We start from the raw sequence: 19442 nt of genomic DNA on the forward strand, positions 1-19442 counted from the left end.
CCTTAATTCTTGTCTAAAGTACACTTAAAACAGGAAATATGATTGGCATCCACAGTGCTGCGAGTGTTCATAACAACTTAGCCTGGCATAAAAAATCCTCGATCCAGATAAAACGTTTTTGAATGCATTAGCACGTCAAGTGCTCTTTAAACACGTATTTCGCGTATTGATTACGTCATATCCGGTTTGAGTGAGCACATTCTTAATTTTGTAAATATAAATCAATACCTGAAAACTTCTTTTACAAAAAAAGTTTATCGAACGTGTCTTACTATACGCGTCCATGCACACGGAAGGTGTATGGAGGTGCATGTGTGGTACATGTAAATTGTATACGTTCTACATAATATATGTATCTATATAAAACGGATTGATTGAAACCCTACCAGTTCATGATCAACTCAAAAGAGAAAACAATACCTGCAAAGTGAGTATCATTTCCTTACTTGAAAACTGTGCTTTAGTATTAATATGAATCCAAGTGTAGCGCTTTTGGTGGCTTGCGGACAAGTCGATAGATCTATGGTAGGAAGCTACATGTACCGGTATGCCAAATTCACCTTTCATACTTTTTTTAATGTTTAAACTAGATTTATACATTTGTATCAATAAGTCAGAGAATAAAGAGGATACCAAATTCCCCTTCACACAATTTATTTTTCATAGACATTTTTAAGAAACATAACTCGCGTTTGCAATTCAGAATTAATATAAGTACTAGGATGTGAGTTGTCATACTTGTACATATTTACCCGACGTGCAATTATCTTAAATGAAATATAAACTTAATTAATTTATGACTAGTTATGCCAATTTACAGATTGCGTATATGCAGTTAGGATCTATCGCCGTAATAATGCAAACCTAAAGTGGGTTTGGTTGATCTAAGCACAGGTTTACGACGCGCAAAAAAAAAATTACTAAAAACATTTTTGTATTTTTTTTTATTTTTTTTTTCGCGTCGTAAAACTGTGATCTAAGCAACAAAAAAGAAGAACTGTTACCAAAATATACACGTGGACAGTCCATATGTAAATGCAATGTCAGAATGGTAGATGACAATGGTTGGTGGAGCTTAACAAAAAACTGTTACCGAACAGAACACAAAGTCGATATGAATGTGGAATATCGACCGTCATCGTGGTGAGGATGCAGAAGTTTATATCATAGTCATATACATATACTGTAGGGTTATTTGTCCTTGCGGGTAGGTATTGATTGTTGTGTCATGCATTTGTGAGCATAACGTCAGATATTCAGAGAAAACGACGTGATTTGTGCTCACGAAGTAATGACGTCACAAAAGATACCTACTCACAAGAGAGATAACTGACTGTTGCACGTTGGTTTTCTTTGGGAACTCAGAATATCTTCCTCTACAAAATAAAAAAAAACATTTCCTTTAATAACAATTGATAAAATTCACACCATTTCGTGAAAGTGAACTTGAATATGGAACGGCGTATTTTAACGGGGATTTTAACGAGTCAGCCTCTAATAAGTTAAAACTATTAAAAATTGAATATTCTTGATGATTAGATTACTAATAAGTAGTCATGGCAAATAACAGATCCGAACCTCTTTTCCTGACGTGCTGTAGTCCATGGATACTTTAGCACAGAACACAGCCGTGTGGAAGAAAGCCAAAAACCACAGAAGATATTAATTTAGTGAATAACGCTATATACAGGTGAACCGCAGGTAAATAACACTATTACCAGGTATTACGACAAATATACATATATACATGATATATATTGCAGATAAATCATGTTCTATAGGTATATTTCTGTTCCCAGCAAATCGTCTATTGTGAGCTTTGCAAGTTTTACGAAGATGTCAAAAGTGCAATACTTTGAAATGTCTAGAGTCATTTAAAGCTGGAAAAGCCGAACTGAAATTTACAATAGCTGCCACATGCACAAAACACTGTATACATAAGTAATACACATATATATCCATTGTAATGATTACTGGACAATGTTAGCAAGGCTCTTTTCTTTCTTGTAGTTATTTGGGACTGTTCATTTATTGTAATGTAAACATACACAAACAAAATAAGATATTCTTTTCAAATTTACACTCGGACTTAAAGTCAATAGAACAGCTGGAAATTTACCAAATCGTGAACGCTATACCAGGACCGAGTTTCATAAAGATTCTTTTTCTTAAAAAATAATTTTAAGTTAAGGAAGATAATTATGTTACTCCTTGACTTATGAAATGCTTGCCTAAGAATAATTTTAAGTTAAGAGTATTTCAAAAAATCATGGAACTGAACCGTGTATAGATTTAATCATGAGTTAGGAAGTAACTGAATCTAATCAGAGATACCATTGGCTACCGAATAACAAGTCAACCAATCAGATTTAGCGTTATGTACTTCGGAATATGACGTCGGAAATGTTATTTTGCATAATTGTGGACACTGATTTATACAGATATTTAAACCGAAAGAGCAACAAAAACACAAAACACTTGAGAGTATAGACATTATTTACAGAGAACTACATAATAGAATATTGGAGAGATCTAAATAAATACTAAGCGTGGTGTTTAATGGAGCTACATTCATCTTTATATCATATCTGTCATATCTAAGTCACAATTGACGTCAACAAATCCGACTAAAACATAGCTTGTATCCTTGACGCCCATAAAAAAGTTTTTAAGAGTTTTAAATAGTTTAGCAAATTTTGGCATACACGTATTTTAAAAAATATGTACTTTACTTTTTTTTAATGTAAGCTTACAGTTTCATAACGATCCTACATGTATACATGGCTTTTGTTTCTTCAATCATTTTACACATTCAATTTTCTATAAAACAATAGACAGAATGATGTTTTGTTCCTCTTAACAATAGTGAACGGTCGGCAATTTCCGTAAATTACAAACAAGTCCGTCAATGCACGCAATAATTATTTCGTTCGCAATCAATAGTAATGCGTTTACAAGCAATAATTATTGCATTCGCACACTGAGCTGTCGAATTAGAAAGAAAGAGGTATATTTTTTTAATAAGGGTTAGTACCACAACACAGGGAAACAATTGACAAAATACCAAATTGTTTTGAATTCACATTCCTCCAGAAACGTTTGTTGTACGATTGGAAACAAATATTTGGAAACCAGCTCTATTACTTGTTAGCTTGCCCAGTCCATATATATATACATAAATATTTACATCCCTCGATACACTTATATAAAGGCTCAACGAAGTTTTGTTACGGTCTTAATGGCCAGATTCAACCTTTGAACTAAAAAATCCTCCCGGGATGCGGTTTTAGCTCCAAACACGGGATATATCTGCATCTATATTTTTTGTAGTAAAAATGTAGTAAAAAAATGTCACGTGCTTATACCTCATTCATGCCACTGGCCGGAATATACAATTGTATTATGGGTAACTAGTGATCACGTGATTGTATGTTTACTTCCAAATATGGTGATAGTTTGCTCGCCATTTCTTCGGTAAAATTGATTTATTTGAAAATATTTAGACTCCAAAATGTTATAAATATTGCATTCATATCATTTTGACTTGCACATATGTACTGTTTTAGTATAAATAATGAACTGAAATGAGCTATAAAACTGTCATTTCCACGTTTTGTAAATAAATTATATAATGCGAATTAACCAATTCAATAGGTCTAACCGTCTAATCTAGGATCAGCGAAGATCGGCTTCTCCCGGCTAAATTCGTAGAATTCTAAATTTATATTTATATATATTATTACCTGCTTAAGGTTTCATAACAGATATATATAACACAGAGAAAATAAGATCTTCGTTAAAAGGCCAATTTATATTACTAAATACCAGGTCAGAGAAATCACTATATTTGGAAGTAAACACATACTCATGTGATCACTAGTTACCCATAATACAATTCCATATTTATTTCGGCCAATGGCATGAATGAGATATAAGCACGTGACTTGTTTTACTTAACGTTTGGCTACAAAGAAGCGTGTTTTGTACTATAATGGGGAAAATCCCCCGCGGATCATGATTTCATTTCCACCATTTGAAATTGCTAAGCAATACTATCATATCATTGTTTTATTTCCAAATTCTTTCCAAACAAATGGTTAAGCTTCCGCATAGCCCACTTAGCTTTTTGGAAGGAAAACGATGTGCATGCACGGGCTTATGTGTTTAATTGGGACCTACATATATATAGATATGTAGGACCTAACTCATTATGCTTCAGTAAGGTTCCGTACGAAAATGCCTAGATACTACTTGTTATTAGTACAACAAATCCTAAGAATCATACAAATTCCCATTTATTTTGTAGCATGATATGAAAAATATGTTCTTTTTAATACCAGGAATAATTAAAAAAAACAAAAATGGTATAAAATAATTGAAATAAATGGAACATAACTATTTACAATAAATTAAATAATGCCATACCTATGATCCAATACCACCTACCACACAAAATACATGGTTTACTATAAAACTCACTGAGATACACATTATTATACGAATAAATTACTGAAATGATTTTTTTGAGATTTGTTTCAATTAAAAAGATATATATATATATTTTTTTGTATTTTGATGAATTTGCGAGCGCCGAATGCGCGCGATTTTGGTGGGTTTTTTTTTTTTTTTTTTGGGGGGGGGGGGGGGGGGGGGGGGTCTGGGGGGGGTCTGGGGGTATCACCCGAAAAAAAATACGATTTTGATGATTTAACATTAATTCGTTCTTAACATGGTAATTTAATTGTCTTGCTAAGACATATAAACAATTTAATATTTTAAGAAACATTTTTTAAATAGTAGAATCCCTTGATAGACATAATTAGTCTAGTTCATGTGTATTGAATTTTATTATTAAAGGTTTGAACATTACGTGATTGAACGTTATAGGAAATGTGCCGCAAAGCGGCAAAAATTTCTAAAATCAAGTACGAAAAATGTGCAGGAGAACCCTTTTCTTCCTACGCCCCTGCAGTTGCACATTAAATTTTAATGAACTTAGTACCCACTACTGACTGATGTAAATCATGCCAATAAAATCTTATCTCTATTTCTGTTATTCTTTACCTTTTTCTTTTCTCTTGGAAATATTTTATAACATGGAAAAACTAAAAATGAAGTCTATATATGTAGCAGTAATAAAAAAAACATAGCCACCTGTCAGCCATGTTTTTTTCTGACTGGTCACCTGAGTTCGGATACAGTATGAAACAAAGACATGCACTGTATGTATAAGCACCATATATTGGCCTATCAGGCCCATGAAATCAGTCAGTGATGAGGTATCATGTAACCTTTTAATCTATGCACAGGTTTACGACGCGCGCAAAAAAAAAATAAAAAAAAAAAAAAAAAAAAAAAATTTGCGCGCGTCGTAAACCTGTGATCTATGAAGGGTATTTGATTCCATTACATCTGTTACATTTCCTATGAAAATTTTTTTTTATTAGTTTTCAGCATAATAATAATAAAACAATACAACACAGTACAACAACAATGAGCACAGTACATACAATGGAAAATTCTTATTGGTACATTGGGATTTACCTACTTGTAGCTCTGACAGGAATAAGTAAAGATTACATTTAGTTTAATATCAACTATTTATGTCAATGTATCAGGAAAATTCAAAATAATTAATAACCATAGCTTTAATTTGGTCTAATATCAACCATTTATGACAATGTATCCAGAAAATACAAGATAATCAATTACCATAACATTGCTTATATATTGGGCTACTGATCAAATGTTTAAAAAAAATCAACTGAAACCTTGAGATGTATCTATGTATGTTACCACAGGAACAACACTACAATATACAGAAACAGAAAAAACAACACAACATGGACCATTACTATTTTCAGTGTACTTATGCATGTACATAAATTATAATTAAAGTAATTGGAAAAGAAGCTTATTCTTTAGTTACTTGTGTATCATCCTTCTGTTCATGCCATCCACCCCATCTATGAAGAAAGGCAGAGTAATTATTTCTTTCATTGTAAAAATACTTTTCCACCTTATAATAACAAAATTATATGGGATTTTATAACATCAAAGTTAACATACATTTTATTTAGTCTACATTTGTATACATATTGTTTAAAAAGAAGTAGAACTATGTTTAAAGCAATATACTGTTTACCTGGCAGCCCAAGAAATTGGAGACAAATTGACACTTAGAGGAGTTTTTTCTTGTATCCAGGATTCTAACTCATGGTAAACTTTTCTTACTCGAGGACACTCATAAAAAACATGTAATAAAGTTTCTGTCTCTTCCCTGCAGAAAGTGCACATTACAGAATCTAAAACTTTAATTCTATATAAAAATACATAGTTGGCAATATATGATGTAGAATTCTGTACTACAGCCATTGTAACTTGTATCTTGTGTGACCTTAAAGTAATCCTTATTTATTTTTCTCCACCATATATCATCTTTCTCAAGTTCAAAGACACAATTCCATTTTAAAATATATTTTCTTGAGACAGAGGGCTTACATGAGCTTACCAAAGTTTTGTATATAATTCTATTACCAGGTTTATCTTTCAAAATCATATCAATAAACTTTGGATATAACAAGCTTAGATATAGCTAATGATTTAATAACTGTAATACGACCCAATATTGTTAATCTTCTTCTTGACCAGTTTTGAGGAAAGGTCTCTATTTTATTTATTTTTGCCTGGTAGTTAAGTTTAATCATATCATCCAGATTAGTATGATAAATAACTCCTAGGATCTTTATTGGTCCATCTGTCCAATTTAGCTTGAAGTCCCCACAGATCCTTTCAGTGGAATTAATCTTACTTCCAATCCACATTATATTGGTTTTTTCAATATTTGGTGTTAGACCCGAATAGTTAGCATATTGTCCAAGTAAATTAAGAACTGACCTAAGGAAACTATCCGAACCATCTAAAAGGAAATCTAAAAGGAAAGTTGTTTCTTTGTCCTTAATAATTATCCCTTTAATGTTGACATTACTCCTGACCATAATAGCAAGAATTTCAGCACAAAGAATAAACAGGTATGGAGAGGCCGGGTCACCTTGCCTACATCCTCTTCCTATATTAAAAAATTATGAAAAAATACCATTTTGAATAACACATAATTTAAAATCCTGATTCAATATTTTGATCCAATTCTGTATGTTAGGGCCAAAATTAAAATATTCTAAAGTTTTTTGTATAAACCTCCATGATACCGAATCAAAAGCCTTCTCGAAATCAACAAAAAGTGCCAGGCCTGGTTTCTTATTTTCTTGTGTATAACTCATAACATCATATAATGTCCGTATACTTTCTCCTATAAATCTACCTTTTAGAAATCCTGTTTGATTTTCATGAATCAATTCTGGCAATGAAGGTTTTATTCTGTTTGCTATACATGCAGATATCAGCTTATACGTAGTGTTTAGAAGAGATATCGGTCTCCAATTTTTCAACGAATTTCTTTGTTTATTACCTTTCGGTAACAGTGTGATAACACCCTGTTTTTGTGTTGTAGATAAGGATTTACACAAGAAGGAATACTTAATAGATCTAAATACAAAAAACTTCACTTTTTTCCAAAAGAATTAAAAAAAATCAACAGGAAAGCCATCAGGGCCCGGGCTTTTATCATTATTTGTATTTTTCAAAACTACACTTACTTCTTCCAAAGTAATCTGACATTCAAGACTCGCTTTAACATCTTCGGATAGTTTTGGGACTACATAATCACCTCAAAGTAAATTTAAATCTACATCTTCTAAGTTCTCATCTTGATTTTTATGAAGATTTTTATAAAAAAATCTTTATTATTTCCTATGAAAATTGAGCAAATAATGCTCATAAATATTTTATAGAAACTATGGTAAATTCGACCCTCTCCCATGGAGAAAATTCCGAGACCCCAGGGTCATGAAATTCACAATAATGGTAAAGGGCCTTGAGACCTTTCAATCTATGCAGGGTATTTCTGAGAAACAAATGATACATTTTCGTTCGGAACCTACCGAAGCATAATGAGTTAGGTCCTAGGTCCCAATATACCAGGCGTAAAGCTGCCATGTAACATTTTCCTCAGTATGTGTACACATGTATTAGATTCCCAGAAATCTAAGTGGGCTACGCGAAAACTTAACCATTTGTTTGGAAAGGATATATGGGAAATAAACAATGACATGATAGTCAATTTGAAAATTGGCAATTTCAAAACCACAATCCGTGGAGGATTTTCCTCATAATGGTACAAAACACGCGTTCTTTGTAGTCAAACGTAGTGAAACAAGTCACGTGCTTATACCTCATTCATGCCATTGGCCGAAATAAAATGGGTAACTAGTGATCACATGAGTGTGTGTTTACTTCCAAATATAGTGATCTCTCTGTCCTAGTATTTAGTATATATACATGTAATCTGGCCTTTTGACGAATATCTTATTTTCTCTGTGTTATATGTATCTGTTCTGAAACCTAAAGCATGTAATTATATATATATATATAAATTAAGATTCTACGAATTTAGCCGGGAGTAGCCGATCTTCGCTGATCCTAGATTAGACGGTTAGACCTATTGAATTGGTCAATTCCCATTATATCATTTATTTACAAAACGTGAAAATGGCAGTTTTATAACTCATTTCAGTTCATTATTTATACTAAAACAGTACATATGTGCAAGTCAAAATGATATGCATGCAATATTAATACTATTTTGGAGTCTAAATATTTTCAAATAAACCAATTTTTCCGAAGAAATGGCAAGCAAACTATCACCATATTTGGAAGTAAACACACAATCACGTGATCACTAGTTACCCATAATACAATTGTATATTCCGACCAATGGCATGAATGAGGTTATAAGCACGTGACTTGTTTTACTACGTTTGACTACAAAGAACGCGTGTTTTTACTACAAAAAATAGATGCAGATGTATTCAGAGTTTGGAGTTTAAAACCGCGTCCCGGGAGGATTTTTAGCCCAAAACTTGAATCTGGCCATTAAGACCATAACAAAAATTCGTTGTGCCTTTATATACATGTAAGTGTATCGAGGGATGTAAATATTTATGTTTATATATGGACAGGGCAAGCTGTGTATTGTGTACCTGTACTCTGACCTTTATGGCTTTTGAATTACGTAATTGGTATTTTTCGTAATTCGCAAGAAAATAAAACATGAAAAAAACATTGTTTTGCATTTTTCATTCATTCTTTTAAAGATGCTCCACCGCTGACAAATGGTATTTTTTCACTATCAAAAACAAGAGCAGACGATTTAGTATTTTTCTTCAGTTACAAAAGTTACTTACTTTACACAATTACCGCCATTGAAAAGTTTGAGTTTCTAATTTTACTTCAAGTTAAAAATATGAAAAATAATTAATTGCATCCCGAAAAAATTCCGTGTCACTATATCCTATATGGAATGAAGTACTGACTGCGCATGCATCAAAGGCGAAATAAATTATTTTATATTGTTTTTTGTGTTAATTAGACATATATATACACGATCAAACACCAATTATTGTTCAAATGATGAATATCATTTATGCTCTGTCGACGGTGGAGCATCTTTAATATAGTATAGTACGATATGTACTATATGGACTTGATACGAATACCAATCCACAAAACACACACACAGCTTTTTTTAACGAATTTTCAACCCACGGTTTTATATATCAATAAATAATTATGGCCAAGAGGATGGAAATGCACTCTAACTTCCTCAGCTCGGACTAACAGCTACGTACACGCAGGCTACAGCTGCATGGCCGGGATGTACAGAAGCAACTCAACGGCAGAAATATGCCACCATATTTATGGCTTTTAAATTACGTAACTGGTATTTTTCGTGATTCGCAAGAAAATAAAACATGAAATAATCATTTTTTGCATTTTTCATTTTTCATTCTTTCTTTTGATATAGTATATCACGGTATGTACCACATGGACTTGGTACGAAAGCTAATCCACAAAACACACACAGCTTTTAAACGAATTTTCAACCCAAGGTTATATATATTGATAAATGATTATGGCCAAGAGGATGGAAATTCGTTGTACAAAGCAGAGTCCTTTTGCACTCCTAACTTCCTCAGCTCGGACTAACAGCTACGTACACGCAGCTGCAGCTGCATGGCCGGGATGTGCAGGATCACAATTTTTAATTTTGAAATCAAATAAATAAAAACCTGAATAAACAAAATCAACGTCAATCTCTGCTGCATGGTGTCTTGCTGCATATACACAGTGCTTCATGAAAGGATGGCCTTTGATTTCCACATTCAAGACCAGATGTCGACATCTTTAAGTTTAGGACATCAAAAACTGACAAGTCGGTGTCACACCCGAGCATAAAAACGATTAATCGCCGAGTTACCGACTTTCTACACAATAATCATTATGTGGGCATGTACATGTGGTAAGTCGACATATTCTTCTGTTTATGTCGACATCTTCCTATATGATGACGTCATAATGCCTTAATTATGTCGACATCATAAGTCGTAAGTCGGCAACGCGATGGCAGAAATATGCCACCATAGTTTCATTTGGAAATGGCTTTACTAAAAATAACTACATATAGATGTAAATTAAATAGGTTTGATTAAAACTATTGACTTAAATGCTAGTATCACGAGGTGTGCACGTAACATCAGACCTATCTAGATGATCAAATTACATATAATTATAATGAAACCCAAAACCATAATACTTCTCCCTTTGTCAGAGGTGTTAAATTAAGTCATTATGCTATACACAATATTTCAGTATACAAAGCATATGTTTAAACAGAACCTTCTCAAATTAACCTCTCTGGTTTTCCAAAATGTAAAATTTCCTTTGTCATTCTGACAACTTTTGGCAATCAACTGACGAATTTCTTCTGGCATCTCTCCATGCTTTTGTCTCGGTCTTACCCCGACCACAGGTTGGCTAATTTACGTCATTCCACGTATTGACACAGCGATAGACAGTAGTTGGGACCTTAAGTGCCTGTTATTCTTCTACTCAAAAGCTTGATCCATAATTCTTTGCCCCAACATTACCTGACGGTTCAGTCTTAGTTTCCTGACGGTCTCAAATAGATTAATCGACAATACACAAGAATTACAGGTGACAATTTAGACCATTTTAATGAACAGTCACGTGATGTTTGAATAAAACATTAATTTATTTTCGGAGGAGAACGTGTATAATTACGGAACATTTATAAAAAGGTCAGGAAAACCGCCTTAATTATTAAAAGTTGATGGTATAGTTAATGACGCTATGTTAATAATATCGTGATATTCTGTTTCAAAGGTATTAAGATATATTGGATGTCTGATCATCGATTCTGGGCGGCATTCTAGATCTATCGGCTGTTGGATCGTAAACAATGAACTCGATCTCAGAGAATAAGTTTGGCTGTATTGAGAACTACAGAGTCAGTTACGTACATGCGCATATACATACATATATACATATACGGGATAGAGTGTCAGCGTGTATAACAAGAATGGAAAAGATTTGATGTAACATTGACTTGTATAAGTGTGCGAATCTTACGATGTGATTAGCGAGGTTTGAGGATTTGGAACTTCGGATATGTGTAAAACAGTTTTATTGTGTTTAATACAATGAAATAATTCGGATTTATATGGGAGTCAGTTTACATACGTACTTACATCAAAATTTGGATTTATTTCACAACATTGCTGGCTATCCAGGTACGTACCCATCTATATTGTTAGTTATAAACACAATCCGCGTTTCCTCTGACCCTAACACCAGACTTAGACATTCTGATAGATACATTAAACACAGTTATCCTGTTTAGTCAGATTCTGGTTCTGATGCGCGGTTCAGATACTGACTGCTGGTCGATGGTTTTTCTCCTGGTAACCCGGCTTTCGTCCACCAACAAACCTGGCACGTACTTAGATGATCCTGGCTGTTAATAGGACGTTAAACTAATAAATCGACCCAAAATAACTCTGATACCAAACACAATAATAGCTTATAATTATGAAACCTCGTCAAAGGTCAATAAAAGGTGCGTATGAAAAGAAATATAGGGTTTTCATAATAAAAATTGTGATATTTGCTTTCGTATTGCCACGGGAGGAGTCTTTTATCCAAGAGAAGCCTAAAATCTTAACTATATCAAAATTAATACCAAACGCATCAAAAGACAATTCAGCGGGTTTTTTTGTGATATTTATTTGATGATAACTTTTGATCGTTCCCATATTAAGGCCGCAAAGGAAATTCGGAGTATCCAGATGTAATCAACCGATGATAAGTCAACACGTGCTCGCTATAAGTCTAGTTAACGCGACTATGAGAGCAAGCTTAAAGGCCCACTACTTTTCCGGAGCGGCTCTTAATTTTTTTTTAAATGGAATGTAAAACGAGATCAATAATTTTGTAAGGTCGCTAAAGTTATTAACTTGCTGTTAATACCACACTCATCATCATCTTCTGAAAAAATAATTTGAATGAATAAAATGTTAATTTTCAAAACGCGGGTCGTCTTATGTTTCCCGCTATCGTCCTAAACACCAGACGACAAACCAGGGAAAGAATCTCCACAGTTATCATATATCACGCAGGAAATATTGCATTTGTTTGGTGTTGTTACCTCATCTTAGGCAATCATTATGTATTTTCTTATGTTATTGATGTTTTTAAGAAACTTTGAGTTCCGCTCAGGAGAGGTAGTGGGCCTTTAAGGTTGCTGTTGCCTTGATAATTGAAATGGAATCAAATTTGAACAATATACAACGCATTTCAGTAAATATTTATTCTTCATTATGAAGAACTAATTACACCATCAAAGATCATTAGATAATTGAACAAGATTACAAATTTTCGGGAACAAAAATGGTTGAAAAGTGAGTGATCAATCTCATCTCCTTGACGAACACCTTAGAATTTTTGTTTAAATTTGTTTTCTGGCCTCCGATTTGTTTTCAGACCCAAAACGGAATTGTAATGAATACCGTCTAAAGACAATTCAAGTATACAACTCGTTTCTATATCTAATGATCGAAAGTTGAAGCGTTATCGGCATTGCGATAGTATGATTTTGGCTATTTTGAGATTTAACGTTATCACGAACTCTAACCGACTTTTTTACTCGATATTTGGTCACCATATTATGTACTTTATACTCGACGGACACGTGTTGTTCTAGTTAAATATCAATAAAATATGAAAGTGTAAATATGATATGTAAATAACTTTTTTTACTCTGTTTAAATGAATACCAAGTATCGTTTATATACAAACAGTTAGATTAAAGTTAAGCACTTTTAGACCTAGACCTAAAATGATTATACAAACATAGGAAGAACAGCCTTATATGTCGCTTTATTTGAAAATCAATTGTTTACAATTAAAAGGTATGACAGGTCTTAATTTTTTAGAAATTGATATTACAATTTCATAAAAATATTATCCTTATCTGCCACTGGTTTCTAGCTACAATAAAACGACTTTTTAAACGACATTCTCTATATTCCAAGGGCTTCTATCACTATCGTTATATCAACCCGTCCTGTCCAATCGATATTTCAGGGGCTACTATCACTATCCTTATACCCACCACGACCCACCCTCGATACTCAAGGGGTTGCTATTATTGTAGTTATTTTTCTACGGGGATTTGATTTTGCGATTTCAAAACAAAAATATAAATCTAAATTTTGTAATCAAAATTCATAACTTCGCAAACATGACGTATTAAATGTTTTGGCTTTTTCAGTCGACCCCTCTGACATAGACAATCGTGGCACGCAATCTACTAATTAATTAGGGACATTGTATATCAGTTGACGTTTTTGCCCAATTAAATCAGTACGTCCCTGAAGACACAATTAGGCTCTTCTAATTCAAAGCCAGGATCAGCGCATTGTGATATTTCAGGGGTGATTGACTTTGACGCGACCTACATGTATCTGTATATAAATCTGATTTGGCCTTGGGTTGTGACTGTGTAGTAACTTATATAACCAAAAGTACCAGACTGTTCAATCTACTAGACCTATATAATTACAATCGACTCTTTTCGTGTTAGATGTATATATTGATATTATTTGGATCATACTTAGAAGATAATCAGTGTCAATGGGCAATTACGTCATTTTAAGCCTTGACCAAAGGTCAATTGTCAAACATGTCTTTAAATCTTTACAAGGTGTTCGACAGGGTGGTATCATAAGTCGATTTAGTTTCAATTAAAATGTATAAACATGTTGAGTCTTTTTTTTCCAAAAGTAAAACTTTATTTTTAAAGAGATGAATTTTTAAGTGTCTAGTTAAATTTAAATCAAGATTAAGGAATGGAAGCAAGTAATGACTGGAAAAAAATTGTTTAGTGTCTTTTGAAGTATATGCATGTGTCATAGCCCCTCTAGTTTTAATTAGTGTCTAATTAGATTTAAATCGTACAAAAATAAAACTTTGTTTTCAAAGGGATGCATTAAATAGTGTCTAGTTACATTTAAATCGTACAAAATAAAACTTTGTTTTCAAAGAGTTCCATTTAATAGTGTCTAATCAGATTTAAATCATGATTAAGGAATGGAAATAAGTTGTGAGGCATAACGATTATATTTTGTTGGTACCATCATTCTTCTATATAGACGCAAAACTGCCCCAAGGGCAATAAAATTAATTTAAAGATTTGCTTAGCCAATCAAAAGTGACGTAACATTTTTGTGACGTCATCTTTGATTGTTGAGTCTGAACTGTTTCATGGTCTTGGGAACTGCTTTCGGAAATTTTGCGTGATACTAGATTACGTTTCCCTGACCCTTTGCCAAAACACGCCAGATCAATTATTCATTTTCTACTCCGTCCTACACAGATATTGATCATGCTTTTTGGCCTACCTGTTTAAGGCTTTCTATAGCTGGATCTAACTGCACTTCCTGCATACCTAAGCAGCTAATAAATAACATTTGTTGAGAAATCTATGTCGAACCTAAGCCTCGTAAATTGTGTAAGATATATTTGTTTGTTTGAGTTTATATAAATGTCATATTAACTCAAATGAACTGGAATTTTGTCCTTCAAACAAATTTTAAAAATGCAAAACAAAAAATACAATGATAATAATAATAATAAAATTAATATGTAAGGTTGATAGATGGGACTTAACGTCCTTGTTCCGGTATTCGTATTCTGTACCACAGGGACTTGACACGTTCATATGATCCAGGTTTATAAAAAAGAAAATGACCTGACCTCCGGATACCTAATAAACTATATACATTTGTATGACACATAGAAAGATTCCGAGTGTTAGGCCAACTGTGTTTTTTATTCATGGTCATAGAACGTGTCGAGTCCCTGTGTTCTGTATAAGTATATGTACAATGAAGTGACGTCGGTGTATAGAAAGTATTTAGTTTAAAGAAAAGTTTGGTGCCATGGATAAATCACAAGTTGGCTCTTGATTTAATTTTGTTTTAAATCCTATAGAGGGAAAGCTCGCCATTTATATACATAGCGTAAATGCTGGAGTATCTGTAAGAAAATCTCTGAAAAGGTTTTACTACCAAAATAGATACACCTACAACAGACATCTACATACATGTATATTTTCTACAAGAGCCCGTGCATTTACTAAACTGAAAAATATCGGTATTGGTCAAAGGTGCTCAATGTATCGTTTATCTCTTTATAGATCCAAGGGGTTTGATTGATTTTGTAGAGCTGCAAGCCAACCATTATGATTATTTTCTAATTGCTCTCGCTCTCTCCTTAACTTCCGGTTTCCAAGGTTAAATATTATAAAACCGATTATATTCTACAGAATGGGTACGAATACAGTCATGAATGTTACATTAGCATATTTATATTTCAACAATTCATACAGACTACTGTATACAGATCCATCGCAATGTCTAATGCTGGTATCAGGGTCAGGGGAAACTCGGGTTAGACTGATAAAAACATAAAATAGTATGATGATGTACAAATTGTATAGATAATCAAATAAATAATGAGATATGTAAACAGCGGTAGAAATAATTAGTGACTCATTACGTTGTCTTTTGTATTGTTTCCATCCCATTGTTCTTTTGACAAGTCAGCAGATCGCTATCTGTCCATGCTGAACAGTCTGTACCTGTCAACCCTTTGTATTATATCATTAAACCCCACGTAATTGCGCGCGGAACCAAAACCCGACGATCTTATTTGAAAATTCGTTGATTTCTAATCCCCGTGTTTATTGTAAATGAAAGTTTACGTAATTAATCTTGAGTAAAACTTGTTTTGGTTGTTCACCGTTAAGCTGATCAAGGTCTCTACTAATAAACCAAAAAAGCCCTACCGCCGTAACGTAACACTCCTACGAAGGCTTGACGATCGATCGTATTGTAAACAAACCATTTGGAACCGTCGAGCTTGACCTATGCCCCAGAAAGGTCAACATGGATATTAATTTTACAGAAAACACAACTGGACACACTCCAATAGTACTAGCAGTAATTGTTTATCATATTCGCGTGGTGAATACACACATGTTGGATGTCTGTATACATGTATTGTACAATACGAAAGCCAGGGAGTATATTGAACGCGTTCTAAAGTACTAGAACTTGACGTTTGTCTGTCGGTGTGTGCTTTTCTCAAAGAAAAACTAGTTTTATGGAGTTAAAATATAATCAATAATCAACATGTCTGATGTTTTCTTGGAGTTTATGTACAACTTTTAACCATATGTCTATTTCGGAATTATATCTTTGTCTTTAAGTCACCTGTAACAAACCCGGAACAATTCTAATTGATAAGTGCGTCATACTGTAATGTTACCTACATTTTGTATATATCATATCCGGATTCTTACGTCCTGGGGTAAGCATAAAATATGTGGAATTATTTGAATGCAACCTTTATTGAAGTAAGTTTGATTTGTCGGGATGTCTTAATCAGCTTCTCTCAATGTTGTTGTGTTTTTTTCGTATAGGTAAATGTATACTTTAACCTTATTCATCAAATGTTAATCTCCTTTTTCTTATGTTTAATTATCAATTTTTTTAAAAAGAAATCTTTAAAATTATTCTTATCATTGATTTTTTTTCAGACCCAAGAAACAAAGAGAAGTGTTAAAAATAATGGAATCTTAAATTAAAACGGAAACGGAAAAGGTTTGCTCTTCAAATATGGCGCATGACGTAGACAGCACCGGAAGTCGACTTCTAAACGCAATTCTGTTGGGGAAGGTAAGACAGATAAGTTCACTTCTGGACCAAAATGTTGACGTGGACGTCACAGACGACGAAGGCAAAACGCCATTGATATACGCCGTCTGTTGCGATATTGATGACGTCAGAACGCACGTGGTGCGTTTACTATTACGTAGTAACTGTTACATTAACGCACAGGACAATGGCGGATGTTCAGCGCTCATGTACGCCTGTATGGAGCCTGACCGAGTGGATGTGGTGCGACTTATCTCCCGGAACAAACAATGTAATCCCAACCTTCAGGACCAAGAAGGGTACACAGCGGCAATGCACGCGGTTGCCGCCTCAAATTCCCAAGGTCTCAAAACCTTGCTGAGTTCGTCTGCCACCAAAAGCGTTGTGGATTTGAATATAAAAAACAAGAATGGAATAACTGCTGTAGAACTTGCTATCAAACTGCAGTTGTTTGACTGTTGTAAAGTGTTAACTACAGACAGTGCAGGAACACGCAGTTCGAACAACATTCGGGACAAAAAAGGATTGAATTTAATTCTGGGACGAGAGGCGTCGGTTATGTCCCAAAAGGGAAATTTACTGTTAAATCCAACACTCCAAGTTCCCGGACTAACGCCACGAGACGGATACACCTCCCGAAATGCAACACCTATTCCGAACTGGTCGCGACAGAATTCATCGTACGAAAATAACAGTGTTGAACACTGGCAAGCTTTCAAACACGACCGGGTCCGTTCATCCAGCGAAAGTCCGTGGGTGGACAGTCCGAGACGAATTAAGCGAACATTGACTCCAATATCACGTGAGGAAAAACTGACTGATTCTTATCAGCCTGAATCTCCCATGTTTGGGAACAAGATGAGGCTACCCAGCATTCCTAGTGGTAAACGATTGTGTCTCGTTTCTAATCAGAATAGTTTTGACATTGGAGGCAACGGAGAGACTCTATGACATCACTGATACGTTTTCATGAGTATGTGTGCGGGAGGATTCAAAGTACCGAAGTATATTCATTTTTATTGTTGCTCTATTGGCATTCCTGTAAAGCCGAAGTTCAATATCCGGTGATCGTCGATGATTTTTGGATGTTTTAGACAAGTCTGCCGTAGTTTTTCTACTCTCCGCTAGGCTTCGCTCCGAAAATACAAATCCGGGGTCTAAAATGAAGCTAACGATTTGTTAATTGTGTAAAAGGAGTGGGTCGGTATGGCTTGTACATAGTGTAAAATACGGTCTTTGTAAATCAGCTGACGGAGCATGCTTCTTTTGCGCCAGTTGGTAGAGCCCTAATTTTTCAGACCGGAGACCCGGTTCGATTCCTGGTCGGGACGCTCGACAGGAATGTGTTTTTTCCGTGATCTTCTTCCATTGAATTGACCAATCAGGGCTCAATTGGTCAAGATCTAGCGGAGAGAATTGGTACTAAGGCAGGTAATCAAGTTATCATTTTTGTGAAGTTGGATGTTATTTTTTGATACGTCAACTTCTTTTCAATATGCATCAGAGGAATAACCAATGCAAATGTATTTCACTTGTGACAAAAATCATTGCAGGATGTTTTACAATATGTATTCAATGGAAGAGTCCAGGAAATGACTACCGAACGAAGACGACAGCATCTAATTCTAATAGAACTCGGCAAATTCCGTATCAGCTTCTAAAGCAATCGCAACTTGCATGTCGGAGTAATTTCCCACAATCTTCGAAATTAGATCGCATTTCCGAAGACTGTCGGAAATTTCGCCGGTCCAATTGCTTATAAAGCCGCAGGCTCCGGAAACAGCCGATGTCAACCAAATGAAACATTCACCCTCGCACAATCTTTGATATCTCGATTTTGAAATTCGTCAGAAATATACAAGACATATCGATAATCTTTTTACATGTTTGTACGTCAAGTCAACAAATTGATACAAAATTAGTTGACAGTACTGATTAGAAATCAATTAATATTACTCTGCAGGATTTCATAAGCCTCAATTACCCTCTTTAAAATAGATTGTAATAACCCCGTTTTCAATTAACAAATTTACACACGTGTAATATCTATATAAACACGTGTAGTATTGTATATGTGTACATGCTGAGTCGGTATATAAGAATGTTGTGTTATATATAGCGTACGTATGTGAGCAGTATAACACATAAGATTTATATATATATATTATGTACAAGCATTAATTAACTTGTGAGGTAAATCAAATGAGCAAAAATTACGAAATAAAACTCTGTTATTCAATCAGAAAA

At 34.1% G+C, this 19442-nt stretch overlaps 1 protein-coding gene across 3 annotated transcripts; it reads left to right on the top strand.

The window, feature by feature from the left end:
• The first annotated feature begins 262 nt into the window (after window positions 1–262).
• Window positions 263–19442, top strand: LOC138307538 (26S proteasome non-ATPase regulatory subunit 10-like). Of its 3 annotated transcripts, none has more exons than XM_069248340.1 (2): window positions 263–427; window positions 17078–19442. In XM_069248340.1, the coding sequence occupies exon 2, from the start codon at window positions 17157–17159 to the stop codon at window positions 18144–18146; it is 990 nt and encodes a 329-aa protein (XP_069104441.1). In that variant the 5' UTR covers window positions 263–427; window positions 17078–17156; the 3' UTR covers window positions 18147–19442. The 3 variants fall into 3 exon arrangements, with proteins under 3 accessions (XP_069104441.1, XP_069104440.1, XP_069104439.1); XM_069248339.1 differs by lacking the exon at window positions 263–427 and adding an exon at window positions 10960–11708; XM_069248338.1 differs by lacking the exon at window positions 263–427 and adding an exon at window positions 16365–16848.

This window comes from Argopecten irradians, chromosome 14 (assembly GCF_041381155.1).
Source record: "Argopecten irradians isolate NY chromosome 14, Ai_NY, whole genome shotgun sequence".
Taxonomy (NCBI): domain Eukaryota; kingdom Metazoa; phylum Mollusca; class Bivalvia; order Pectinida; family Pectinidae; genus Argopecten; species Argopecten irradians.